The 25260-nt window shown below is 55.5% G+C and overlaps 1 protein-coding gene across 1 annotated transcript in view; it reads left to right on the plus strand.

The window, feature by feature from the left end:
• LOC116936946 (radixin-like) overlaps window positions 1-25260 on the plus strand; it is a 69970-nt gene that overhangs the window by 584 nt on the left and 44126 nt on the right. Inside the window, 1 exon segment of the mRNA XM_076058399.1 lies at window positions 4216-4293. Within this exon segment, the coding sequence (XP_075914514.1) occupies window positions 4282-4293 (12 nt within the window). The 5' untranslated portion in view covers window positions 4216-4281.

Raw genomic sequence — 25260 nt, forward strand, 5'->3', positions numbered from 1 at the left:
GACGAGGTGGAGTAGACACGGACAGAGAGGAGATGGCAGACACGGGGAGATAGACGGAGAGGGAGACAGGGGAGAGAGACACGGGAGGGAGACACGGCTAGAGAGACAGTGAGTAGAGAGACACGGCTAGAGAGACGGTGAGTAGAGAGACACGGCTAGAGAGACAGTGAGTAGAGAGAGACGGGGACAGTGAGTAGAGAGAGAGAGAGACAGGAGGGAGAGAGTCTCGCTATGGCCGCATGCCGTGAGCTCCGTTACTGCTGGGCGTGGTGACCTCCCTCCCCTCGTCCCGCTACTCTCACACACTCTCGTGTCTCTCTCCCTGTCTCTCTCTCCCTGTCTCCCTGTCTCACTCTCTTGTCTATCTGTCTCTCTCTCCCTGTCTCCCTGTCTCTCTCCCTGTCTCTCTCTCCCTGTCTCCCTGTCTCACTCTCTTGTCTCTCTCTGTCTCACTCTCTTGTCTCTCTCTGTCTCTCTCCCTGTCTCTCTCTCTTGTCTCTCTCCCTGTCTCACTGTCTCACTCTCTTGTCTCTCTCTGTCTCACTCCTTGTTTCCCTGTCTCTCTCTCGTGTCTCTCCCTGTCTCCCTGTCTCACTCTCCCTGTCTCTCTCTCCCTGTCTCACTCTCTTGTCTATCTGTCTCTCTCTCCCTGTCTCCCTGTCTCTCTCTCGTGTCTCTCCCTGTCTCTCTCCCTGTCTCTCTCTCCCTGTCTCCCTGTCTCACTCTCTTGTCTCTCTCTGTCTCTCTCCCTGTCTCTCTCTCTTGTCTCTCTCCCTGTCTCACTGTCTCACTCTCTTGTCTCTCTCTGTCTCACTCCTTGTCTCCCTGTCTCTCTCTCGTGTCTCTCCCTGTCTCCCTGTCTCACTCTCCCTGTCTCACTCTCCCTGTCTCTTTCTCCCTGTCTCACTCTCCCTGTCTCACTCTCCCTGTCTCTCTCCCTGTCCCACTCTCTTGTCTCTCTCCCTGTCTCACTGTCTCACTCTCTTGTCTCTCTCTGTCTCACTCCTTGTTTCCCTGTCTCTCTCTCGTGTCTCTCCCTGTCTCCCTGTCTCACTCTCCCTGTCTCACTCTCCCTGTCTCTTTCTCCCTGTCTCACTCTCCCTGTCTCTCTCCCTGTCCCACTCTCTTGTCTCTCTCCCTGTCTCACTGTCTCACTCTCTTGTCTCTCTCTGTCTCACTCCTTGTTTCCCTGTCTCTCTCTCGTGTCTCTCCCTGTCTCCCTGTCTCACTCTCCCTGTCTCACTCTCCCTGTCTCTTTCTCCCTGTCTCACTCTCCCTGTCTCACTCTCCCTGTCTCTCTCCCTGTCCCACTCTCTTGTCTCTCTCCCTGTCTCACTGTCTCACTCTCTTGTCTCTCTCTGTCTCACTCCTTGTCTCCCTGTCTCTCTCTCGTGTCTCTCCCTGTCTCCCTGTCTCACTCTCCCTGTCTCACTCTCCCTGTCTCTTTCTCCCTGTCTCTCTCCCTGTCTCACTCTCCCTGTCTCTCTCTCCCTGTCTCTCTCCCTGTCTCACTCTCCCTGTCTCTCTCCCTGTCCCACTCTCTTGTCTCTCTCCCTGTCTCACTGTCTCACTCTCTTGTCTCTCTGTCTCACTCCTTGTCTCCCTGTCTCTCTCTCGTGTCTCTCCCTGTCTCCCTGTCTCTTTCTCCCTGTCTCACTCTCCCTGTCTCACTCTCCCTGTCTCTCTCCCTGTCCCACTCTCTTGTCTCTCTCCCTGTCTCTCTCTCCCTGTCCCACTCTCTTGTCTATCTCCCTGTTTCTCTCTCCCTGTCTCACTCTCTTGTCGCTCTCTGTCTCTCTCCCTGTCTCACTCTCGTGTCTCTCTGTCTCACTCCCTGTCTCCCTGTCTCTCTCTTGTCTCTCTCCCTGTCTCACTCCCTGTCTCTCTCTCTTGTCTCTCTCCCTGTCTCTCTCTCCCTGTCTCTCTCCCTGTCTCACTCCCTGTCTCTCTCCCTGTCTCTCTCCCTGTGTCTCTCCCTGTCTCCCTGTCTCTCTCCTCCTGTCTCATTCCCTGTCTCTCTCTCATCCTGTCTCTCCCCCTGTCTCTCCTGTCTCTCTCCTCCTTTCTTGTCTCCCTGTCTCTTGTCTCCCTGTCTCTTGTCTCCCTGTCTCTCTCTCCCCCTGTGTCACTCTCCCCCTGTGTCACTCTCCCCCTGTGTCTCTCTCCCCCTGTCTCTCTCTCCCCCTGTCTCTCTCCCCCTGTGTCTCTCTCCCCCTGTGTCTCCTGTCTCTCCCCCTGTCTCTCTCTCCCCCTGTCTCACTCTCCCACTGTCTCTCTCTCCCCCTGTCTCACTCTCCCCCTGTCTCACTCTCCCCCTGTCTCACCCCCCGTGTCTCTCTGTCTCACCCCCCGTGTCTCTCTGCCTCACCCCCCGTGTCTCTCTGCCTCACCCCCGTGTCTCTGTACATTCCCCGGCACGTGACTCTGTACAGTGCCGTCTCTCTCGCTTCCTTCTTCCTCGAATCCACAGGGTCTGTCTCTGTCTCCCTGTCTCCACAGGGTCTGTCTTTGTCTCCACAGGGTCTGTCTCCCTGTCTCCACAGGGTCTGTCTCCCTGTCTCCACAGGGTCTGTGTCTGTCTCCACAGGGTCCGTCTCTGTCTCTCTGTCTCCCTGTCTCCACAGGGTCTGTCTCTGTCTCTCTGTCTCCCTGTCTCCACAGGGTCTGTCTTTGTCTCCACAGGGTCTGTCTCTGTCTCTGTCTCCACAGGGTCTGTCTCCCTGTCTCCCTGTCTCCACAGGGTCTGTCTCTGTCTCCACAGGGTCTGTCTCTGTCTCCCTGTCTCCACAGGGTCTGTCTCCACAGGGTCTGTCTCTGTCTCCCTGTCTCCACAGGGTCTGTCTCTGTCTCCCTGTCTCCACAGGGTCTGTCTCTGTCTCCCTGTCTCCACAGGGTCTGTCTCCACAGGGTCTGTCTCCCTGTCTCCACAGGGTCTGTCTTTGTCTCCACAGGGTCTGTCTCTGTCTCCCTGTCTCCACAGGGTCTGTGTCTGTCTCCACAGGGTCTGTCTCCCTGTCTCCACAGGGTCTGTGTCTGTCTCCACAGGGTCTGTCTCTGTCTCCCTGTCTCCACAGGGTCTGTCTCTGTCTCCACAGGGTCTGTCTCTGTCTCCCTGTCTCCACAGGGTCTGTGTCTGTCTCCACAGGGTCTGTCTCTGTCTCCCTGTCTCCACAGGGTCTGTCTTTGTCTCCACAGGGTCTGTCTCCCTGTCTCCACAGGGTCTGTCTCTGTCTCCCTGTCTCCACAGGGTCTGTCTCCACAGGGTCTGTCTCCCTGTCTCCCTGTCTCCACAGGGTCTGTGTCTGTCTCCACAGGGTCTGTCTCCCTGTCTCCACAGGGTCTGTCTCTGTCTCCCTGTCTCCACAGGGTCTGTCTCTGTCTCCCTGTCTCCACAGGGTCTGTCTCCACAGGGTCTGTCTCCCTGTCTCCCTGTCTCCACAGGGTCTGTCTCTGTCTCCACAGGGTCTGTCTCTGTCTCCACAGGGTCTGTCTCTGTCTCCACAGGGTCTGTCTCTGTCTCCACAGGGTCTGTCTCTGTCTCCCTGTCTCCACAGGGTCTGTCTCCACAGGGTCTGTCTCCCTGTCTCCCTGTCTCCACAGGGTCTGTCTCTGTCTCCCTGTCTCCACAGGGTCTGTGTCTGTCTCCACAGGGTCCGTCTCTGTCTCCCTGTCTCCACAGGGTCTGTGTCTGTCTCCACAGGGTCTGTCTCCCTATCTCCACAGGGTCTGTCTCCCTGTCTCCACAGGGTCTGTCTCCCTGTCTCCACAGGGTCTGTGTCTGTCTCCACAGGGTCCGTCTCTGTCTCCCTGTCTCCTGCCCCTGTCTCTCCCTGTCTCCACAGGGCGTGTCTCTCCCTGTCTCCACAGGGCGTGTCTGTCTCTGTCTCTCTCCACAGGGTGTCTCTCTTTGTCTCCCCCCGTCTCTCCCTGTCTCCACAGGGCGTGACTCCCCCTGTCTCTCCCTGTCTCCACAGGGCGTGACTCTCCCCGTCTCTCCCTGTCTCCACTAGGATTTGTCTCCCTGCCTCCCGCTGTCTCCACTGGGTGTGTCTCCCCCTGTCTCCCCCTGTCTCCCCCTGTCTCCAGGGTGTGTCTCCCCCTGTCTCCAGGGTGTGTCTCCCCCTGTCTCCCCCTGTCCCCCCTGCCTTCCACCCCCTCTCTCCAGGATGTCTCCCTGTGTCTCACTCACCCGTGTCTCTGTCTGCCTGTCTGTAGAGGCCATCTGTTGGGAGCTGAAGACAAATCAACAACAACAACCACCACCACCACACAACCGCAACCATGCCAAAGCCAGTAAGACTCTGCTGCCAACAACCACTACAACCACAACCACTACTACAACCACCATAACCACAACCACTACAAAAACCACTACAACAACAACAACCACTACAACAACCACCACTACAACCACCACTACTACAACAACCACTACTACAACAACCACTACAACCACCATAACCACAACCACCATAACCACAACCACTACAAAAACCACTACAACAACAACAACCACTACAACAACCACCACTACAACCACCACTACTACAACAACCACTACTACAACAACCACTACAACCACAACCACTACAACCACCATAACCACAACCACTACAACAACAACCACTACTACAACAACCACTACTACTACAACAACCACTACAACAACAACAACCACTACAACCACCATAACCACAACCACCACTACAACAACAACCACTACAACCACCACCACTACAACAACAACCACCACTACAACCATAACCACAACCACTACAACAACAACAACCACTACAACAACAACAACCACTACTACAACAACAACCACTACAACCACAACCACTACAACCACCATAACCACAACCACTACAACAACCACCACTACAACAACAACCACTACAACCACAACCACTACAACCACCATAACCACAACCACTACAACAACCACTACAACCACCATAACCACAACCACTACAACCACCACCACTACAACCACAACCACTACAACCACCATAACCACAACCACTACAACAACCACTACAACCACCATAACCACAACCACTACAACAACAACCACTACAACAACCACTACAACCACCATAACCACAACCACTACAACAACAACCACTACAACAACCACTACAACAACAACCACTACAACCACCATAACCACAACCACCACTACAACAACAACCACCACTACTACAACCACTACAACAACCACCACTACTACAACAACCACTACAACAACAACCACTACAACAACAACCACTACTACAACAATCACTACTACAACAACCACCACCACTACTACAACCACTACTACAACAACCACTACTACAACAACCACTACTACAACCACTACTACAACAACCACTACAACAACAACCACCACTACTACAACAACCACTACTACAACCACAACCACTACTACAACAACCACTACTACAACAACCACCACAACAACAACCACTACTACAACCATAACCACAACCACTACTACAACAACCACTACTACAACAACCACTACTACAACAACCACTACAACAACCACCACTACTACAACCATAACCACCACCACTACTACAACAACCACTACTACAACAACCACCACTACTACAACCACCACTACTACAACAACCACTACTACAACAACCACCACTACTACAACCATAACCACAACCACTACAACAACCACCACTACTACAACAACCACTACTACAACAACCACCACTACTACAACAACCACTACTACAACAACCACTACTACAACAACCACTACAACAACCACCACTACTACAACCACTACTACAACAACCACCACTACAACAACAACAACCACTACTACAACAACCACTACTACAACCACCACTACTACAACCACCACTACTACAACCACTACTACTACAACAACCACTACAACAACAACCACTACTACAACCATAACCACAACCACTACTACAACAACCACTACTACAACAACCACTACTACAACCACCACTACTACAACAACCACTACTACAACTACCACTACTACAACAACCACTACAACTACAACAACCACTACTACAACCACCACTACTACAACAACCACTACTACAACCACCACTACTACAACAACCACTACTACAACAACCACCACTACAACCACTACTACAACAACCACTACTACTACAACATCACTACTACAACAACCACTACAACAACAACCACTACAACAACAACCACTACTACAACCACCACTACAACCACTACTACAACCACCACTACAACCACTACTACTACAACCACCACTACTACAACCACTACTACTACAACCACCACTACTACAACAACCACTACTACAACAACCACCACTACAACAACCATAACCACAACAACCATAACCACAACCACTACTACAACAACCATAACCACCACCACTACTACAACCACCACCGCTACTACAACAACCACTACTACAACAACCACTACTACAACAACCATAACCACCACCACTACTACAACCACCACTACTACAACCACCACTACTACTACCACTACTACAACAACCATAACCACCACCACTACTACAACCACCACTACTACAACCACCACTACTACCACTACTACAACCACCACTACTGCTACAACCACCACCACTACTACAACCACCACTACCACCACAACAACCACTACCTCCACTACTACTGTAACCACCACCACTACTACAACCACCACCACTACTACAACCACTACTACTACCACTACTATAACCACCACCACTACTACAACCACCACCACTACTACTACTACCACTACCACCACAACAACCACTACCTCCACTACTACCATAAGCACCATCACTACAACCACTACTACATCCACTACTACAACCACCACTACTACTACCACTACTATAACCACCACCACTAAAGCCACGACCACTACTACTATAACCACCACTACTACTACAATCATAACCACCACTACTACTATAATCACCACTACTACCACAACCACCACTTTAACAACTACCACTACCACCACTACTACCACCACCACTACCTTCACTAATACCACTACTACAACCAAAAATCCATAGCTTATCTATGCTATAGATTTTGATCGGCCCTTATGATTTTGTAAAGCGTTGCTTATCTATGCTATGGATTTGTATAGGGCCTTATCTGTATGATTTTGTAGAGCGTGGCTTATCTGTTCTATGGATTTGATAGCTCATACTTATCTGCTCTGTGGTTTTGTAGATCATGGCTTATCTATGCTATGGATTTGGCTAGGTCCTTATATATTGTGTGGTTTTGTAAATGTGGCTTATCAGTGCTGTGTGTGTGTGGGTGGGTTGGTGTGGGTGGGTGGGTTGGTGTGGGTGGGTTGGTGTGGGTGGGTTGGTGTGGGTGGGTTGGTGTGGGTGGGTTGGTGTGGGTGGTTGTGTGGTTGGGTGTGGGTGTGTGTTGGTGGGTGTGTGTGTGGTTGGGTGTGGGTGGGTGGGTGTGGGTGGGTGTGCTGTGGTTGGGTGCGTGTGGGTGGATGGGTGTGGGTGTGTGGGTGGATGTGTGTGGATTGGTGTGATGGGTGTGGGTGGGTGGATGTGTGTTGGTGGGTGTGTGTGTGGTTGGGAGTGTGTGGTTGGGTGTGTGTGGGTGTGTGGGTGGGTGTGCTGTGGTTGGGTGCGTGTGGGTGGATGGGTGTGGGTGGATGTGTGTGGATTGGTGTGATGGGTGTGGGTGGGTGGGTGGATGTGTGGGTGGGTGTGCTGTGGTTGGGTGTGTGTGGGTGGATGTGTGTGGGTGGATGTGTGTGGGTGTGTGTGATGTGGGTGGGTGGGTGTGATGTGTGTGTGGGTGGGTGTGATGTGTGTGGGTGTTCTGTGGGTGGGTGTGCTGTGGGTGTGATGGATGTGTGTGGGTGGGTGTGATGTGTGTGGGTGGGTGTGATGTGTGTGGGTGGGTGTTTGTGGGTGGGTGTGCTGTGGGTGTGATGGATGTGTGTGGGTGGGTGTGTGTGGGTGGGTGTGATGTGTGTGTGTGGGTGGGTGTGATGTGTGTGGGTGTGCTGTGGGTGGATGTGTGTGGGTGGGTGTGCTGTGTGTGGGTGGATGTGTGTGGGTGTGATGTGGTGTGGGTGGGTGTGATGTGTGTGGGTGGATGTGGGTGGGTGTGATGTGTGTGGGTGGGTGTGATGTGTGTGGGTGTGTGGGTGGATGTGTCGTAAACATCAGAACTGGAGGAGAGACAAAGGCGGCCGGGCCAGAGGGCTGTCCACCCACCCCCTCTGTGTGCCACAGTGCCCACATTCACAGCAGCTGCTGCTGTCACCACGAACAGCACTTGCACCTACAGCACTCTGGGCTATACAGGGCAGCTTTGTCTTTGTGTCTGTGTGAAGGAATGTCTGAGAGTGCGTTAGTTGTGCGAGTGTTGTGTGTGGGTTGGTGTGTGTGTGAGTGTTGTGTGTGTGTGAGTGTTGTGTGTGTGTGTGGGTTGGTGTGTGTGTGTGTGGGTTGGTGTGTGTGTGTGTGGGTTGGTGTGTGTGTGTGTGGGTTGGTGTGTGTGTTAGTGTGTGTGTGAGTGTTAGTTGTGCGAGTGAGTGCGTGGGTTGGTGTGTGTGTGAGTGTTGTGTGTGTGTGAGTGTTGTGAGTGTTAGTGTGTGTGTGAGTGTTGTGTGTGAGTGAGTGTTGTGTGTGAGTGTTAGTTGTGCGAGTGAGTGCGTGGGTGGGTGAGTGTTGGTGTGTGAGTGTTAGTGTGTTTGTGTGTGAGTGTTAGTGTGTGAGTGTTGTGAGTGTTAGTGTGTGAGTGTTGTGTGTGTTAGTGTGTGTGTGAGTGTTAGTTGTGCGAGTGAGTGCGTGGGTTGGTGTGTGTGAGTGTTGTGTGTGTGTGAGTGTTGTGAGTGTTAGTGTGTGTGTGAGTGTTGTGTGTGTTAGTGTGTGTGTGAGTGTTAGTTGTGCGAGTGAGTGCGTGGGTGGGTGAGTGTTGCTGTGTGTGTGTTTGTGTGTTTGTGTGTGAGTGTTAGTGTGTGAGTGTTGTGAGTGTTAGTGTGTGTGTGAGTGTTGTGTGTGTTAGTGTGTGTGTGAGTGTTAGTTGAGTGAGTGCGTGGGTTGGTGTGTGTGTGTGAGTGTTGTGTGTGTGTGAGTGTTGTGAGTGTTAGTGTGTGTGTGAGTGTTGTGTGTGAGTGAGTGTTGTGTGTGTGAGTGTTAGTTGTGCGAGTGAGTGCGTGGGTGGGTGAGTGTTGTGTGTGTGAGTGTTGTGAGTGTTAGTGTGTGAGTGTTGTGTGTGTGTGAGTGAGTGTTGTGTGTGAGTGTTGTGTGTGTTAGTGTGTGTGTGAGTGTTAGTTGTGCGAGTGAGTGCGTGGGTGGGTGAGTGTTGGTGTGTGAGTGTTAGTGTGTGTGTGAGTGTTGTGTGTGTTAGTGTGTGTGAGTGTTAGTTGTGCGAGTGAGTGCGTGGGTTGGTGTGTGTGTGAGTGTTGTGTGTGTGTGAGTGTTGTGAGTGTTAGTGTGTGTGTGAGTGTTGTGTGTGAGTGAGTGTTGTGTGTGAGTGTTGTGTGTGTTAGTGTGTGTGTGAGTGTTAGTTGTGCGAGTGAGTGCGTGGGTGGGTGAGTGTTGGTGTGTGAGTGTTAGTGTGTTTGTGTGTGAGTGTTAGTGTGTGAGTGTTGTGAGTGTTAGTGTGTGTGTGAGTGTTGTGTGTGTTAGTGTGTGTGAGTGTTGTGCGAGTGCGTGGGTGGGTGAGTGGTGTGTGAGTGTTAGTTGTGCGAGTGAGTGCGTGGGTGGATGAGTGTTGGTGCGTGGGTGGGTGAGTGTTGGTGTGTGAGTGTTAGTGTGTTTGTGTGTTAGTGCGTGAGTGAGTGATGTTTGTGTGTGAGTGTTAGTGTGTGAGTGAGTGTTAGTGTGTGAGTGAGTGTTGTGAGCGTTAGTGTGTGAGTGAGTGTTGTGTGTGTTTGTGTGTGAGTGTTAGTGTGTGAGTGTTAGTGTGAGAGTGAGTGTTGTGTGTGTTTGTGTGTGAGTGTTTTGTGAGTGAGTGTTAGTGTGTGTTTGTGTGTGAGTGTTAGTGTGTGAGTGAGTGTTGTGAGCGTTAGTGTGTGAGTGAGTGTTGTGTGTGTTTGTGTGCGAGTGTTAGTGTGTGAGTGTTAGTGTGTGAGTGTTAGTGTGTGAGTGAGTGTTGTGTGTGTTTGAGTGTGTGTGTGTGTTTGAGTGTGAGTGTGTGTGTGTGTTTGAGTGTGAGTGTGTGTGTGTGTTTGAGTGTGAGTGTGTGTGTGTGTTTGAGTGTGAGTGAGTGTTGTGTGTGTTAGTGTGAGAGTGAGTGTTGTGTGTGTTTGTGTGTTAGTGTGAGTGAGTGTTAGTGTGTGAGTGAGTGTTGTGAGCGTTAGTGTGTGAGTGAGTGTTGTGAGCGTTAGTGTGCGAGTGAGTGTTGTGTGTGTTTGTGTGCGAGTGTGAGTGTTGTGTGTGTTTGTGTGCGAGTGTTAGTGTGTGAGTGTTAGTGTGAGAGTGAGTGTTGTGTGTGTTTGTGTGTGAGTGTTAGTGTGTGAGTGAGTGTTATGAGTGTCTGTAGAACCTGGCGATCCGGGTTCGATTCCCGTTATTTTAACCGGTCCTGGGCCTCCCCTAGGTCGACTCAGCCTCTAAATGAGTGCCTGGTGTGGTGTGTAAAACATTGCCACTGGGGAGACAAAGGCGGCCGGGGGTGGTGCTGGCCACCCACCCCCTCGTGTGCCGTGCCAGTCCTCATAGGTGCTCGCTAACAGCACTTGCCCCAGCAGTCTGGACAGGCTATACGGGGGATCTTTTGTCTTTGTGGGTGTTAGTGTAAAGGAATGTGTTGGTGTGAGCATGTGAAGGAGTGGTGTTAGTATGAAGAAGTGGTGTGAGTGTTGGTGTGTGCGAGTGTTCGTGTGAAGGAATGTATGCGAGTGTGTGTGAGCGTGAGTGTTAGTGTGTGAGCGTGTGAGCGAGTGTGTTAGTGTGTGAGCGAGTGTGTGTGAGCGTGTTAGTGTGTGAGCGTGTGAGCGTGGGTGTGTGAGCGTGTGAGCGAGTGTGTTAGTGTGTGAACGTGTGTGAACGTGTGTGAGCGTGTGTGAGGGTGGCTGAGTGTGTGAGCGTGTGAGCGAGTGTGTTAGTGTGTGAGCGTGTGAGTGAATGGAGTGTGTGTTAGTGTAGTGTGGCTGGGTCATGTAGCCCGCATGCCCAGCCACCGCATGCCTGAACAGCTTTTGTTCGGCCGCATAGAGGGGGCTAAACTGGCGCGGCACAGGCTGGAGAAGAGATGGCGTGGGTGGTTGAGTGGATGGTTGAGTGGGTGACACGGGCTAGAGAAGAGATGGAGTGATGTGGTGAGTGGGTGGGTGAGTTGGTGAGTTGGTGACACGGGCTAGAGAAGAGATGGAGTGATGTGGTGAGTGGGTGGGTGAGTGGGTGAGTTGGTGACACAGGCTAGAGAAGAGATGGAGTGATGTGGTGAGTGGGTGGGTGAGTTGGTGACACGGGCTAGAGAAGAGATGGAGTGGGTGGTTGAGTGGGTGGGTGAGTTGTTGGTGACACGGGCTAGAGAAGAGATGGAGTGGGTGGTTGAGTGGGTGGGTGAGTTGTTGGTGACACGGGCTAGAGAAGAGATGGAGTGATGTGGTGAGTGGGTGGGTGAGTGGGTGAGTTGGTGACACGGGCTAGAGAAGAGATGTAGTGAGTGGTTGAGTGGGTGACACGGGCTAGAGAAGAGATGGAGTGGGTGGTTGAGTGGGTGACACGGGCTAGAGAAGAGATGGAGTGATGTGGTGAGTGGGTGGTTGAGTGGGTGACACGGGCTAGAGAAGAGATGGAGTGATGTGGTGAGTGGGTGGTTGAGTGGGTGACACGGGCTAGAGAAGAGATGGAGTGATGTGGTGAGTGAGTGGGTGAGTTGGTGACACGGGCTAGAGAAGAGATGGAGTGATGTGGTGAGTGGGTGACACGGGCTAGAGAAGAGATGGAGTGGGTGGTTGAGTGGGTGACACGGGCTAGAGAAGAGATGGAGTGATGTGGTGAGTGGGTGGTTGAGTGGGTGACACGGGCTAGAGAAGAGATGGAGTGATGTGGTGAGTGGGTGGTTGAGTGGGTGACACGGGCTAGAGAAGAGATGGAGTGATGTGGTGAGTGGGTGGTTGAGTGGGTGACACGGGCTAGAGAAGAGATGGAGTGATGTGGTGAGTGAGTGGGTGAGTTGGTGACACGGGCTAGAGAAGAGATGGAGTGATGTGGTGAGTGGGTGGGTGAGTTGGTGACACGGGCTAGAGAAGAGATGGAGTGATGTGGTGAGTGGGTGGGTGAGTTGGTTACATGGGCTAGAGAAGAGATGGAGTGATGTGGTGAGTGGGTGAGTGGGTGACACGGGCTAGAGAAGAGATGGAGTGATGTGGTGAGTGGGTGGGTGAGTTGGTGACACGGGCTAGAGAAGAGATGGAGTGGGTGGTTGAGTGGGTGACACGGGCTAGAGAAGAGATGGAGTGAGTGGTGAGTGAGTGGGTGAGTTGGTGACACGGGCTAGAGAAGAGATGGAGTGATGTGGTGAGTGATGTGGTGAGTGGGTAACACGGGCTAGAGAAGAGATGGAGTGATGTGGTGAGTGGGTGAGTGAGTGACACGGGCTAGAGAAGAGATGGAGTGATGTAGTGAGTGGGTGACACGGGCTAGAGAAGAGATGGAGTGGGTGGTGAGTGAGTGGGTGGGTGACACGGGCTAGAGAAGAGATGGAGTGGGTGGTTGAGTGGGTGACACGGGCTAGAGAAGAGATGGAGTGAGTGGTGAGTGAGTGGGTGAGTTGGTGACACGGGCTAGAGAAGAGATGGAGTGATGTGGTGAGTGATGTGGTGAGTGGGTAACACGGGCTAGAGAAGAGATGGAGTGATGTGGTGAGTGGGTGAGTGAGTGACACGGGCTAGAGAAGAGATGGAGTGATGTAGTGAGTGGGTGACACGGGCTAGAGAAGAGATGGAGTGGGTGGTGAGTGAGTGGGTGGGTGACACGGGCTAGAGAAGAGATGGAGTGGGTGGTTGAGTGGGTGAGTGGGTGACACGTGCTAGAGAAGAGATGGAGTGATGTGGTACAGGAGGACGTGGAGCTGAGTGGACTTGCCGATGACCGGTACCAGCGGTGTCAAGATCGGCCTCTGTAGAGGAGGAGGCTCGTGAAGGATGCCCTCTGCTACTGGGGGCGGGGGTGCCAGGCTAGGTGCACAGCGAGGCTGCTGGACAGCAATAACAACTGGAGGGCAGAGGAGCGACGCTCACAACAACGAGCGGAGCGCCGGGTGGTTAAAACGCAGCGAGTTGGCACAGTAGGGGGTACAGCTGGTGGTGCATCGACCGGTCATCTCAGTCGGTCGACCCGTGGCACCTGCTGGGTCTGCCCCGTGACCTGGTGCACCTAGCCTGGCACACAGTAGGGGGTACAGCTGGTGGTGCATCGACCGGTCATCTCAGTCGGTCGACTCGTGGCACCTGCTGGGTCTGCCCCGTGACCTCCTGGTGCACCTAGCCTGGCACACAGTAGGGGGTACAGCTGGTGGTGCATCGACCGGTCATATCAGTCGGTCGACCCGTGGCACCTGCTGGGTCTGCCCCGTGACCTCCTGGTGCACCTAGCCTGGCACCCAGTAGGGGTGTGTACAGCTGGTGGTGCATCGACCGGGCATATCAGGCGACTCGTGGCACCTGCTGGGTCTGCCCCGTGACCTCCTGGTGCACCTAGCCTGGCACCCAGTAGGGGTGTACAGCTGGTGGTGCATCGACCGGTCATCTCAGTCGGTCGACCCGTTCCACCTGCTGGGTCTGCCCCGTGACCTCCTGCCAGCGGGCGTTCGCCTCGGCGTGCACCTAGCCTGGCACAAGCGCCGTGGTGACGTCACCGCCACTGAGTGGCGAATGGGCGGTTGTTGTTGAGTGTGTGTTAGTGCGTGTGTGTTAGTGTGTGCGTGTGTGTTAGTGCGTGCGTGTGTGTTAGTGCGTGTGTGTTAGTGCGTGTGTGTTAGTGCGTGTTAGTGTGTGTGTTAGTGCGTGTGTGTGTTAGTGCGTGTGTGTGTTAGTGCGTGTGTGTGTTAGTGCGTGTGTGTTAGTGAGTGTGCATGCGTGTTAGTGCGTGTGTGTTAGTGCGTGTTAGTGTGTGCGTGTGTGTGCGTGTTAGTGCGTGCGTGTTAGTGCGTGCGTGTTAGTGCGTGCGTGTTAGTGCGTGTGCGTTAGTGCGTGCGCGTTAGTGCGTGTTAGTGCGTGTGTGTTAGTGCGTGTGTTAGTGCGTGCGTGTGTGTTAGTGCGTGTTAGTGCGTGTGTTAGTGCGTGCGTGCGTGTTAGTGCGTGCGTGCGTGTTAGTGCGTGCGTGTTAGTGCGTGCGTGTTAGTGCGTGTGTGTTAGTGCGTGTGTTAGTGCGTGTGTGTGTTAGTGCGTGCGTGTTAGTGCGTGCGTGTTAGTGTGTGTGTGTTAGTGCGTGTTAGTGCGTGTGTGTTAGTGTGTGTGTGTTCGTGCGTGCTAGTGCGTGCGTGTTAGTGCGTGCGTGTGTGTAAGTGCGTGTGTGCGTTAGTGCGTGCGTGTTAGTGTGTGTTAGTGTGTGTTAGTGCGTGCTAGTGCGTGCGTGTTAGTGCGTGCGTGCGTGTTAGTGCGTGTGTGTAAGTGCGTGTGTGTGTTAGTGCGTGTGTGTTAGTGCGTGCGTGTGTGTTAGTGCGTGTGTGTTAGTGCGTGCGTGTTAGTGCGTGCGTGTTAGTGCGTGTGTGTATATTTGTGTGAAGGAATGTATGTTAGTGTGTGTTAATGTCTGCGTGTTAATGTCTGCGTGTTAATGTCTGTGTGTTGATGTATGTGTGTTAATGTCGTGTGTTAATGTCTGTGTGTTAATGTCTGCGTGTTAATGTCGTGCGTGTTGATGTCCGTGTGTTAATGTCTGCGTGTTAATGTCTGCGTTGATGTCTGTGTGTTGATGTCTGTGTGTTAATGTCTGTGTGTTAATGTCTGCGTGTTAATGTCTGCGTGTTAATGTCTGCGTGTTAATGTCGTGTGTGTTGATGCCTGTGTGTTAATGTCTGCGTGTTAATGTCTGCGTGTTAATGTCTGTGTGTTAATGTCTGTGTGTGGACGTCTGCGTGTTGATGTCTGCGTGTTGATGTCTGCGTGTTAATGTCTGCGTGTTAATGTCTGCGTGTTAATGTCTGCGTGTTAATGTCTGCGTGTTGATGTCTGCGTGTTAATGTCTGCGTGTTAATGTCTGCGTGTTGATGTCTGCGTGTTAATGTCTGTGTGTGTTAATGTCTGCGTGTTGATGTCTGCGTGTTGATGTCTGCGTGTTGATGTCTGCGTGTTGATGTCTGCGTGTTAAGGTCTGCGTGTTAATGTCTGCGTGTGTTAATGTCTGTGTTAATGTCGTGTGTGTTAATGTCTGCGTGTTGATGTCTGCGTGTTAATGTCTGCGTGTTAATGTCTGCGTGTTAATGTCTGCGTGTTAATGTCGTGTGTGTTAATGTCTGTGTGTTAATGTCTGTGTGTTAATGTCTGTTAATGTCTGTGTGTTGATGTCTGTGTGTTGATGTCTGTGTGTTGATGTCTGTGTTAATGTCTTGCGTGTTAATAGTGTAGCGGTTAGCGCTACGCTGCGCTACGAACCTGGCGACCCGGGTTCGATTCCCGCTCACGGCCAACACCAGCGACGATTTATCTGAACTGGTCTTGGGCCTCCCCTAGGTCGGCTCAGTCTGAAATGCATTACCTGGGGTAGTGGTGGTAAACATCGCGACGGGAGAGACAAAGGCAGCCGGGCGTGGTGTTGGCCACCCACCCCCTCGGCCTTGATAGGTGCTCGCTAACAGCACCTGCCCCAACAGTCTGTTAAGGCTACACGGGGAACTGTGTGTGTAACAGCACTTGCCCCTACAGCCCTGCTAGAGGCTACCTGGGGAGCTTTGTCTGTGTGTGTAACAGCACTTGCCCCTACAGCCCTGCTAGAGGCTACCTGGGGGAGCTTTGTCTGTGTGACCTGGCTTGTTGACAGGTCAACTGGGAGGTGAAAGGTCGCTGTTGGGGTCATGGGTGAGACACGGGGGGGGGGTGGGGGAGAGACACGGGGGGGAGAGACACGGGGGGGAGAGAGACACGGGGAGAGAGAGACACGGGGAGAGAGAGACACGGGGGGAGAGAGACACGGGGAGAGAGAGACACGGGGAGAGAGAGACACGGGGAGAGAGACACGGGGGGAGAGACACGGGGGGAGAGAGACACGGGGAGAGAGAGACACGGGGAGAGAGAGACACGGGGGGAGAGAGACACGGGGAGAGAGAGACACGGGGAGAGAGATACGGGGAGAGAGACACGGGGGGAGAGGGACACGGGGGGAGAGAGACACGGGGGGAGAGAGACACGGGGGGAGAGAGACACGGGGGGAGAGAGACACGGGGGGAGAGAGACACGGGGGGAGAGAGACACGGGGGAGAGAGAGACACGGGGAGAGAGAGACACGGGGAGAGAGAGAGACACGGGGAGAGAGAGAGACACGGGGAGAGAGAGAGACACGGAGAGAGAGAGACACGGGGAGAGAGAGAGACACGGGGGGGAGAGAGACACGGGGGGAGAGAGACACGGGGGGGGGAGAGACACGGGGGGAGAGAGACACGGGGGGAGAGAGACACGGGGGGAGAGAGACACGGGGGGAGAGAGACACGGGGGGGAGAGACACGGGGGGAGGGAGACACGGGGGGGAGAGACACGGGGGGGAGAGAGACACGGGGGGGAGAGAGACACGGAGAGAGAGACACGGGGGGAGAGAGACACGGGGGGAGAGAGACACGGGGGGAGAGAGACACGGGGGGAGAGAGACACGGGGGGGAGAGAGACACGGGGGGAGAGAGACACGGGGGGAGAGAGACACGGGGGGGAGAGACACGGGGAGAGAGACACGGGGGGGAGAGACACGGGGGGGAGAGAGACACGGGGGGAGAGAGACACGGGGAGAGAGAGACACGGGGGGAGAGAGACACGGGGGGAGAGACACGGGGGGAGAGAGAGACACGGGGGGGAGAGACACGGGGAGAGAGACACGGGGGGGAGAGACACGGGGGGGGGAGACACGGGGAGAGAGACACGGGGGGGGGGAGACACGGGGAGAGAGACACGGGGGGAGAGACACGGGGGGAGAGACACGGGGGGGAGAGACACGGGGGGGAGAGACACGGGGGGGAGAGAGACACGGGGGGGAGAGACACGGGGAGAGAGAGACACGGGGGGAGAGAGACACGGGGGGAGAGAGACACGGGGGGGAGAGACACGGGGAGAGAGACACGGGGGGGAGAGACACGGGGGGGAGAGAGACACGGGGGGGAGAGAGACACGGGGGGAGAGAGAGACACGGGGGGGAGAGACACGGGGAGAGAGAGACACGGGGGGGAGAGAGACACGGGGGGGAGAGAGACACGGGGAGAGAGACACGGGGAGAGAGAGACACGGGGGGGAGAGAGACACGGGGAGAGAGAGACACGGGGGGGAGAGAGACACGGGGAGAGAGAGAGAGAGACACGGGGAGAGAGAGAGAGAGACACGGGAGAGAGAGAGACACGGGGGGGAGAGAGACACGGGGGAGAGAGACACGGGGGGGAGAGAGACACGGGGGGGAGAGAGACACGGGGGGGAGAGAGACACGGGGGGGAGAGAGACACGGGGGGGAGAGAGACACGGGGGGGAGAGAGACACGGGGGAGAGAGAGACACGGGGAGAGAGAGAGACATGGGGGGGAGAGAGACACGGGGGGAGAGAGAGACACGGGGGGGAGAGAGACACGGGGGGGAGAGAGACACGGGGGGGAGAGAGACACGGGGGGGAGAGAGACACGGGGGGAGAGAGAGACACGGGGGGGAGAGAGACACGGGGGGGAGAGAGACACGGGGAGAGAGAGACACGGGGAGAGAGAGACACGGGGGGGAGAGACACGGGGGGGAAGAGACACGGGGAGAGAGAGACACGGGGAGAGAGAGACACGGGGGGGAGAGACACGGGGGGGAGAGAGACACGGGGAGAGAGAGACACGGGGGGAGAGAGACACGGGGGGAGAGAGACACGGGGGGAGAGAGACACTGGGGGGAGAGACACGGGGGGGAGAGACACGGGGGGGAGAGAGACACGGGGAGAGACAAGGGGAGAGAGACACGGGGAGAGAGAGACACGGGGAGAGAGAGACACGGGGAGAGAGAGACACGGGGAGAGAGAGACACGGGGAGAGAGAGACACGGGGAGAGAGAGACACGGGGAGAGAGAGACACGGGGAGAGAGAGACACGGGGAGAGAGAGACACGGGGAGAGAGAGACATGGGGAGAGAGAGACACGGGGGGGAGAGAGACACGGGGGGGAGAGACACGGGGAGAGAGAGACACGGGGAGAGAGAGAGACACGGGGGGGAGAGAGACACGGGGGGAGAGAGAGACACGGGGGGAGAGAGAGACACGGGGGGGAGAGAGAGACACGGGGGGGAGAGAGAGACACGGGGGGAGAGAGAGACACGGGGGGGGAGAGAGACACGGGGGGGGAGAGAGACACGGGGAGAGAGAGACACGGGGAGAGAGAGAGACACGGGGAGAGAGAGAGACACGGGGAGAGAGAGAGACACGGGGGGAGAGAGAGACACGGGGGGAGAGAGAGACACGGGGGGAGAGAGAGACACGGGGGGGAGAGAGACACGGGGGGAGAGAGAGACACGGGGGGAGAGAGAGACACGGGGGGGAGAGAGAGACACGGGGGGGAGAGAGAGACACGGGGGGGGAGAGAGACACGGGGAGGGAGAGAGACACGGGGGGGGAGAGAGACACGGGGGGGGAGAGAGACACGGGGAGAGAGAGAGACACGGGGAGAGAGAGAGACACGGGGAGAGAGAGAGACACGGGGAGAGAGAGACACGGGGGAGAGACACGGGGAGAGAGAGAGACACGGGGGGAGAGAGAGACACGGGGGGGGAGAGAGACACGGGGAGAGAGAGACACGGGGAGAGAGAGAGACACGGGGAGAGAGAGAGACACGGGGAGAGAGAGAGACACGGGGGGAGAGAGAGACACGGGGAGAGAGAGACACGGGGGAGAGACACGGGGAGAGAGAGAGACACGGGGAGAGAGAGAGACACGGGGGAGAGACACGGGGAGAGAGAGAGACACGGGGGGGAGAGAGACACGGGGGAGAGAGAGACACGGGGAGAGAGAGAGACACGGGGAGAGAGAGAGACACGGGGAGAGAGAGAGACACGGGGGAGAGAGACACGGGGAGAGAGAGAGACACGGGGGGGAGAGAGACACGGGGGAGAGAGAGACACGGGGAGAGAGAGAGACACGGGGAGAGAGAGAGACACGGGGAGAGAGACACACGGGGGGTGGGGTGGGGAGTTGGTCACGTGACCCGGGGAGGCTGCTTGTGAGGTTTCCATGGGAACGGGGTCGGCCGTGTGACCCGGACGGGGGTCAGAGACCAGGGGGACACGGGGAGACACGGGGAGAGGGGGGTGGAGAGAGAGGGGGGAGATGGAGAGAGATGAAGAGATAGGGAGAGAGAGATAGGGAGAGAGAGATAGGGAGAGAGAGATAGGGAGAGAGAGATAGGGAGGGGGGGGGGGATGGGGGGGGGAGATGGGGAGGGAGATGGGGAGGGAGAGAGAGGGGGGAGATGGGGAGGGAGAGAGAGGGTGTAGGGAGATGGGGAGGGAGAGAGAGGGGGTAGGGAGATGGGGAGGGAGAGAGAGGGGGAGATGGGGGTTAGAGAGATGGGGTAGAGAGATGGGGGGTAGAGAGAGGGAGGGAGATGGGAGAGAGGGGGGAGATGGGGAGGGAGAGAGAGGGGGTAGGGAGATGGGGAGGGAGAGAGAGGGGGGAGATGGGGAGGGAGAGAGAGGGGGGAGATGGGGAGGGAGAGATGGAGAGAGGGGGGAGATGGGGAGGGAGAGAGAGGGGAGATGGGGAGGGAGAGAGATGGGGTAGGGAGATGGGGAGGGAGAGAGAGGGGGGAGATGGGGAGGGAGAGATGGAGAGAGGGGGGAGATGGGGAGGGAGATGGGGATGGAGAGAGAGGGGGGAGATGGGGAGGGAGAGAGAGGGGGTAGGGAGATGGGAGAGAGAGGGGGAGATGGGAGAGAGAGATGGGGTAGGCAGATGGGGGTTAGAGAGAGGGAGGGAGATGGGAGAGAGGGGGGAGATGGGGAGGGAGAGAGAGGGGGTAGGGAGATGGGGAGGGAGATGGGGGGTAGAGAGAGGGAGGGAGATGGGAGATGGGAGAGAGAGGGGGTAGGGAGATGGGAGAGAGAGGGGGAGATGGGAGAGAGAGATGGGGTAGGCAGATGGGGGTTAGAGAGAGGGAGGGAGATGGGAGAGAGGGGGGAGATGGGGAGGGAGAGAGAGGGGGTAGGGAGATGGGGAGGGAGATGGGGGGTAGAGAGAGGGAGGGAGATGGGAGATGGGAGAGAGAGGGGGTAGGGAGATAGGGGCGTAGAGAGAGAAGAGGGAGATGGGAGAGAGAGGGAGGGAGATAGGGAGAGAGAGGGGGAGGGAGGGAGTCGTCAAAGTAAAGTTCAGGCTGCCGTTTGCTCACCGGTGCAGAGGTGCCTGACCAGGCCCCTCCACCGTTCAAGTACCACCGTAGTGACACACACACACACACGTGACACACACACGTGACACACGTGACACACGTGACACACACACACACGTGACACACACACACACGTGACACACACACACGCGTGTCTAGAGCGTGTGCCACCATCCCAAGCCCGGGGGGAGCTTTGTCTGTGTTTGTAACAGCACTTGCCCCTACAGCCCTGCTAGAGGCTACCTGGGGGAGCTTTGTGTGTGTAGCAGCACTTGCCCCTACAGCCCTGCTAGAGGCTACCTGGGGGAGCTTTGTCTGTGTGTGTGTAGCAGCACTTGCCCCTACAGCCCTGCTAGTGGCTACCTGGGGGAGCTTTGTGTGTGTGTGTAGCAGCACTTTCCCCTACAGCCCTGCTAGAGGCTACCTGGGGGAGCTTTGTGTGTGTAGCAGCACTTGCCCCTACAGCCCTGCTAGAGGCTACCTGGGGGAGCTTTGTCTGTGTGTGTGTAGCAGCACTTGCCCCTACAGTCCTGCTAGAGGCTACCTGGGGGAGCTTTGTCTGTGTGTGTGTGTAGCAGCACTTGCCCCTACAGCCCTGCTAGAGGCTACCTGGGGGAGCTTTGTGTGTGTGTGTAGCAGCACTTGCCCCTACAGCCCTGCTAGAGGCTACCTGGGGGAGCTTTGTGTGTGTAGCAGCACTTGCCCCTACAGCCCTGCTAGAGGCTACCTGGGGGAGCTTTGTCTGTGTGTGTAGCAGCACTTGCCCCTACAGTCCTGCTAGAGGCTACCTGGGGGAGCTTTGTCTGTGTCTGTGTGTAGCAGCACTTGCCCCTACAGCCCTGCTAGAGGCTACCTGGGGGAGCTTTGTCTGTGTGTGTAACAGCACTTGCCCCTACAGCCCTGCTAGAGGCTACCTGGGGGAGCTTTGTCTGTGTGTGTGTAGCAGCACTTGCCCCTACAGCCCTGCTAGAGGCTACCTGGGGGAGCTTTGTGTGTGTAGCAGCACTTGCCCCTACAGCCCTGCTAGAGGCTACCTGGGGGAGCTTTGTCTTTATGCAGGCCCAGCTGAGCTCAGTGTACAGCTATGCGAAAGGATGGGGAGAGGGGGGCTTAGTTATTTAATTAGTGACGTCACTGCCCCTGTTACCATGGCAACCGCCTTCATAATTACATAGCAACCAACCGCCCTGCCCACAGCCCTCCTTAAATGAGCATAACGGACACTCACTCAATACCACTCATCTCACCAACCACTCACTCACCAACTCACCAACTCCAACTCACTCACAAACTCACCAACTCACTCACACTCACAACTCACTCACCCACCCACTCACTCACCCACCCACTCACTCACCCACCCACTCACTCACCCACCACTCACTCACCATCACCACCATCACTCACTCACCTCACTCACTCACTCACCACCTCACTCACCACCACTCACTCACTCACCACTCACCTCACCCACTCACTCACCCACCAACTCACTCACCCACCCACTCACTCACCCACCAACTCACTCACTCACCAACTCACTCACCCACCCACTCACTCACCCACCAACTCACTCACCCACCCACTCACTCACCCACCAACTCACTCACCCACCCACTCACTCACCCACCCACTCACTCACCCACCACTCCACTCACCCACCAACTCACTCACCCACCCACTCACTCACCCACCAACTCACTCACTCACCAACTCACTCACCCACTCATCCACTCACCCACCAACTCACTCACCAACTCACTCACCCACTCACTCAGTCAACCACTCACCAACTCACCCACAAACTCACCAACTCACCAACTCACTCACCAACTCACTCACCAACTCACCCACAAACTCACTCACTCACTCACCAACTCACCCACAAACTCACTCACTCACCAACTCACTCACAAACTCACCAACTCATCCACTCACTCACCAACTCACCCACAAACTCACCAACTCACCCACTCACTCACCCACTCACTCACCAACTCAATCAACCACTCACCAACTCACTCACTCACTCACCCACCCACTCAATCAACCACTCACCAACTCACCCACTCACCCACTCACTCACCCACCAACTCACTCACCCACCAACTCACTCACCCACCCACTCACTCAACCACTCACTCACTCACAAACTCACCAACTCACCCACTCAACCACTCACTCACCCACCAACTCACTCTCCCACCCACTCAATCAACCACTCACCAACTCACCCACTCACTCACTCACCCACTCACTCACCCACCAACTCACTCACCCACCAACTCACTCACCCACCCACTCACCAACTCACCCACCAACTCACTCACCCACCCACTCACTCAACCACTCACAAACTCACCCACCCACTCACCAACTCACTCACCAACTCACCGACTCACACACCCACCCACTCACACACGCACCCACTCACTCACAAACTCACCCACTCACTCAACCACTCAATCAACCACTTACTCACCAACTCACTCAACCACCCAATCGCTCACACACCCACTCACTCCAGCACTCACAAACTCACCCGTTTGCTCACTCACCCACTCACAAACTCACCCACCCACTCACTCAACCACTCACTCAACCACTTACTCACGAACTCACTCACCAACTCACGCACCCACTCACCCACCCACTCACCAACTCACTCACCCACCAACTCACTCACCCACCCACTCCACTTACCAACTCACTCACCAACTCACCCACTCAATCACCAACTCACTCGCGCACCCACTCGCCCACTCACCCACCCACTCACCCACCCACTCACTCAACCACTTACTCACCAACTCACCCACCCAATCGCTCCCACACCCACCCACTCACTCCAGCACTCACAAACTCACCCGTTTGCTCACTCACCCACTCACAAACTCACCCACCCACTCACTCAACCACTTACTCACCAACTCACTCACCAACTCACGCACCCACTCACGCAACCACTCACAAACTCACCCACCCACTCACTCACCAACTCCCTCACCAACTCCCTCACCAACCCACCCACTCACACACCCACCCACTCACACACCCACCCACTCACTCACCCACCCAATCGCTCACCCACTCACTTACCCACTCACCCACCCACCCAATCGCTCACCTACCTATTGACTTGCGCCTCCACTCACGCACCCACTCACCCATCCACTCACTCACCCACCCACTCGCCCACCTACTCACTTACTCACCCACTCAGGAAACCCCACCCTGTCCATTTTCCTTCCGCATATTATTTTTAACCAGAGCCCCAGACTGACTACAGAAAGACTCGCCATGCAGAGACTCGCCACACAGAGACCCACAGACTCACCACACAGAGACCCATAGACTCACCACACAGAGACCCATAGACTCATCACACAGAGACCCACAGACCCACCACACAGATACCCATAGACTCACCACACAGAGACCCACAGACTCACCACACAGAGACCCACAGACTCACCACACAGAGACCCACACACTCGCCACACAGAGACCCACAGACTCGCCACACAGAGACCCATAGACTCGCCACACAGAGACCCATAGACTCGCCACACAGAGACCCACAGACTCACACAGAGACCCACAGACTCACCACACAGAGACCCACACACTCGCCACACAGAGACCCACAGACTCATCACACAGAGACCCATAGATTCACCACACAGAGACCCATAGACTCACCACACAGCACACAGAGACCCATAGACTCATCACACAGAGACCCACAGACTCACCACACAGAGATCCATAGACTCACCACACAGACCCACAGACTCACCACACAGAGACCCATAGTCTCACCACACAGAGAGCCACAGACTCACCACACAGAGACCCATAGACTCACCAAACAGAGAGCCACAGACTCACCACACAGAGATCCATAGACTCGCCACACAGAGACCCACAGACTCACACAGAGACCCACAGACTCACCACACAGAGACCCATAGACTCACCACACAAAGACCCACAGACTCACCACACAGACCCATAGACTCACCACACAGAGACCCATAGACTCACCACACAGAGACCCACAGACTCACACAGAGACCCACAGACTCACCACACAGAGACCCACACACTCGCCACACAGAGACCCACAGACTCATCACACAGAGACCCATAGATTCACCACACAGAGACCCATAGACTCATCACACAGACCCACAGACTCACCACACAGAGATCCATAGACTCACCACACAGAGACCCATAGACTCACCAAACAGAGAGCCACAGACTCACCACACAGAGATCCATAGACTCGCCACACAGAGACCCACAGACTCACACAGACACCCACAGACTCACCACACAGAGACCCACAGACTCACCACACAGAGACCCATAGACTCGCCACACAGAGACCCATAGACTCACCACACAGAGACCCATAGACTCATCACACAGAGACCCACAGACTCACCACACAGAGACCCATAGACTCACCAAACAGAGAGCCACAGACTCACCACACAGAGATCCATAGACTTGCCACACAGAGACCCACAGACTCACACAGAGACCCACAGACTCACCACACAGAGACCCATAGACTCACCACACAAAGACCCACAGACTCACCACACAGACCCATAGACTCACCACACAGAGACCTATAGACTCACCACACAGAGACCCACAGACTCACCACCCAGAGACCCATAGACTCACCACACAGA

This window comes from Petromyzon marinus (genome assembly GCF_048934315.1).
Source record: "Petromyzon marinus isolate PM22_M1 ecotype Great Lakes invasive population chromosome 73 unlocalized genomic scaffold, UKy_Petmar_22M1.pri1.0 chr73_unloc.3, whole genome shotgun sequence".
NCBI classification, from domain to species: domain Eukaryota; kingdom Metazoa; phylum Chordata; class Hyperoartia; order Petromyzontiformes; family Petromyzontidae; genus Petromyzon; species Petromyzon marinus.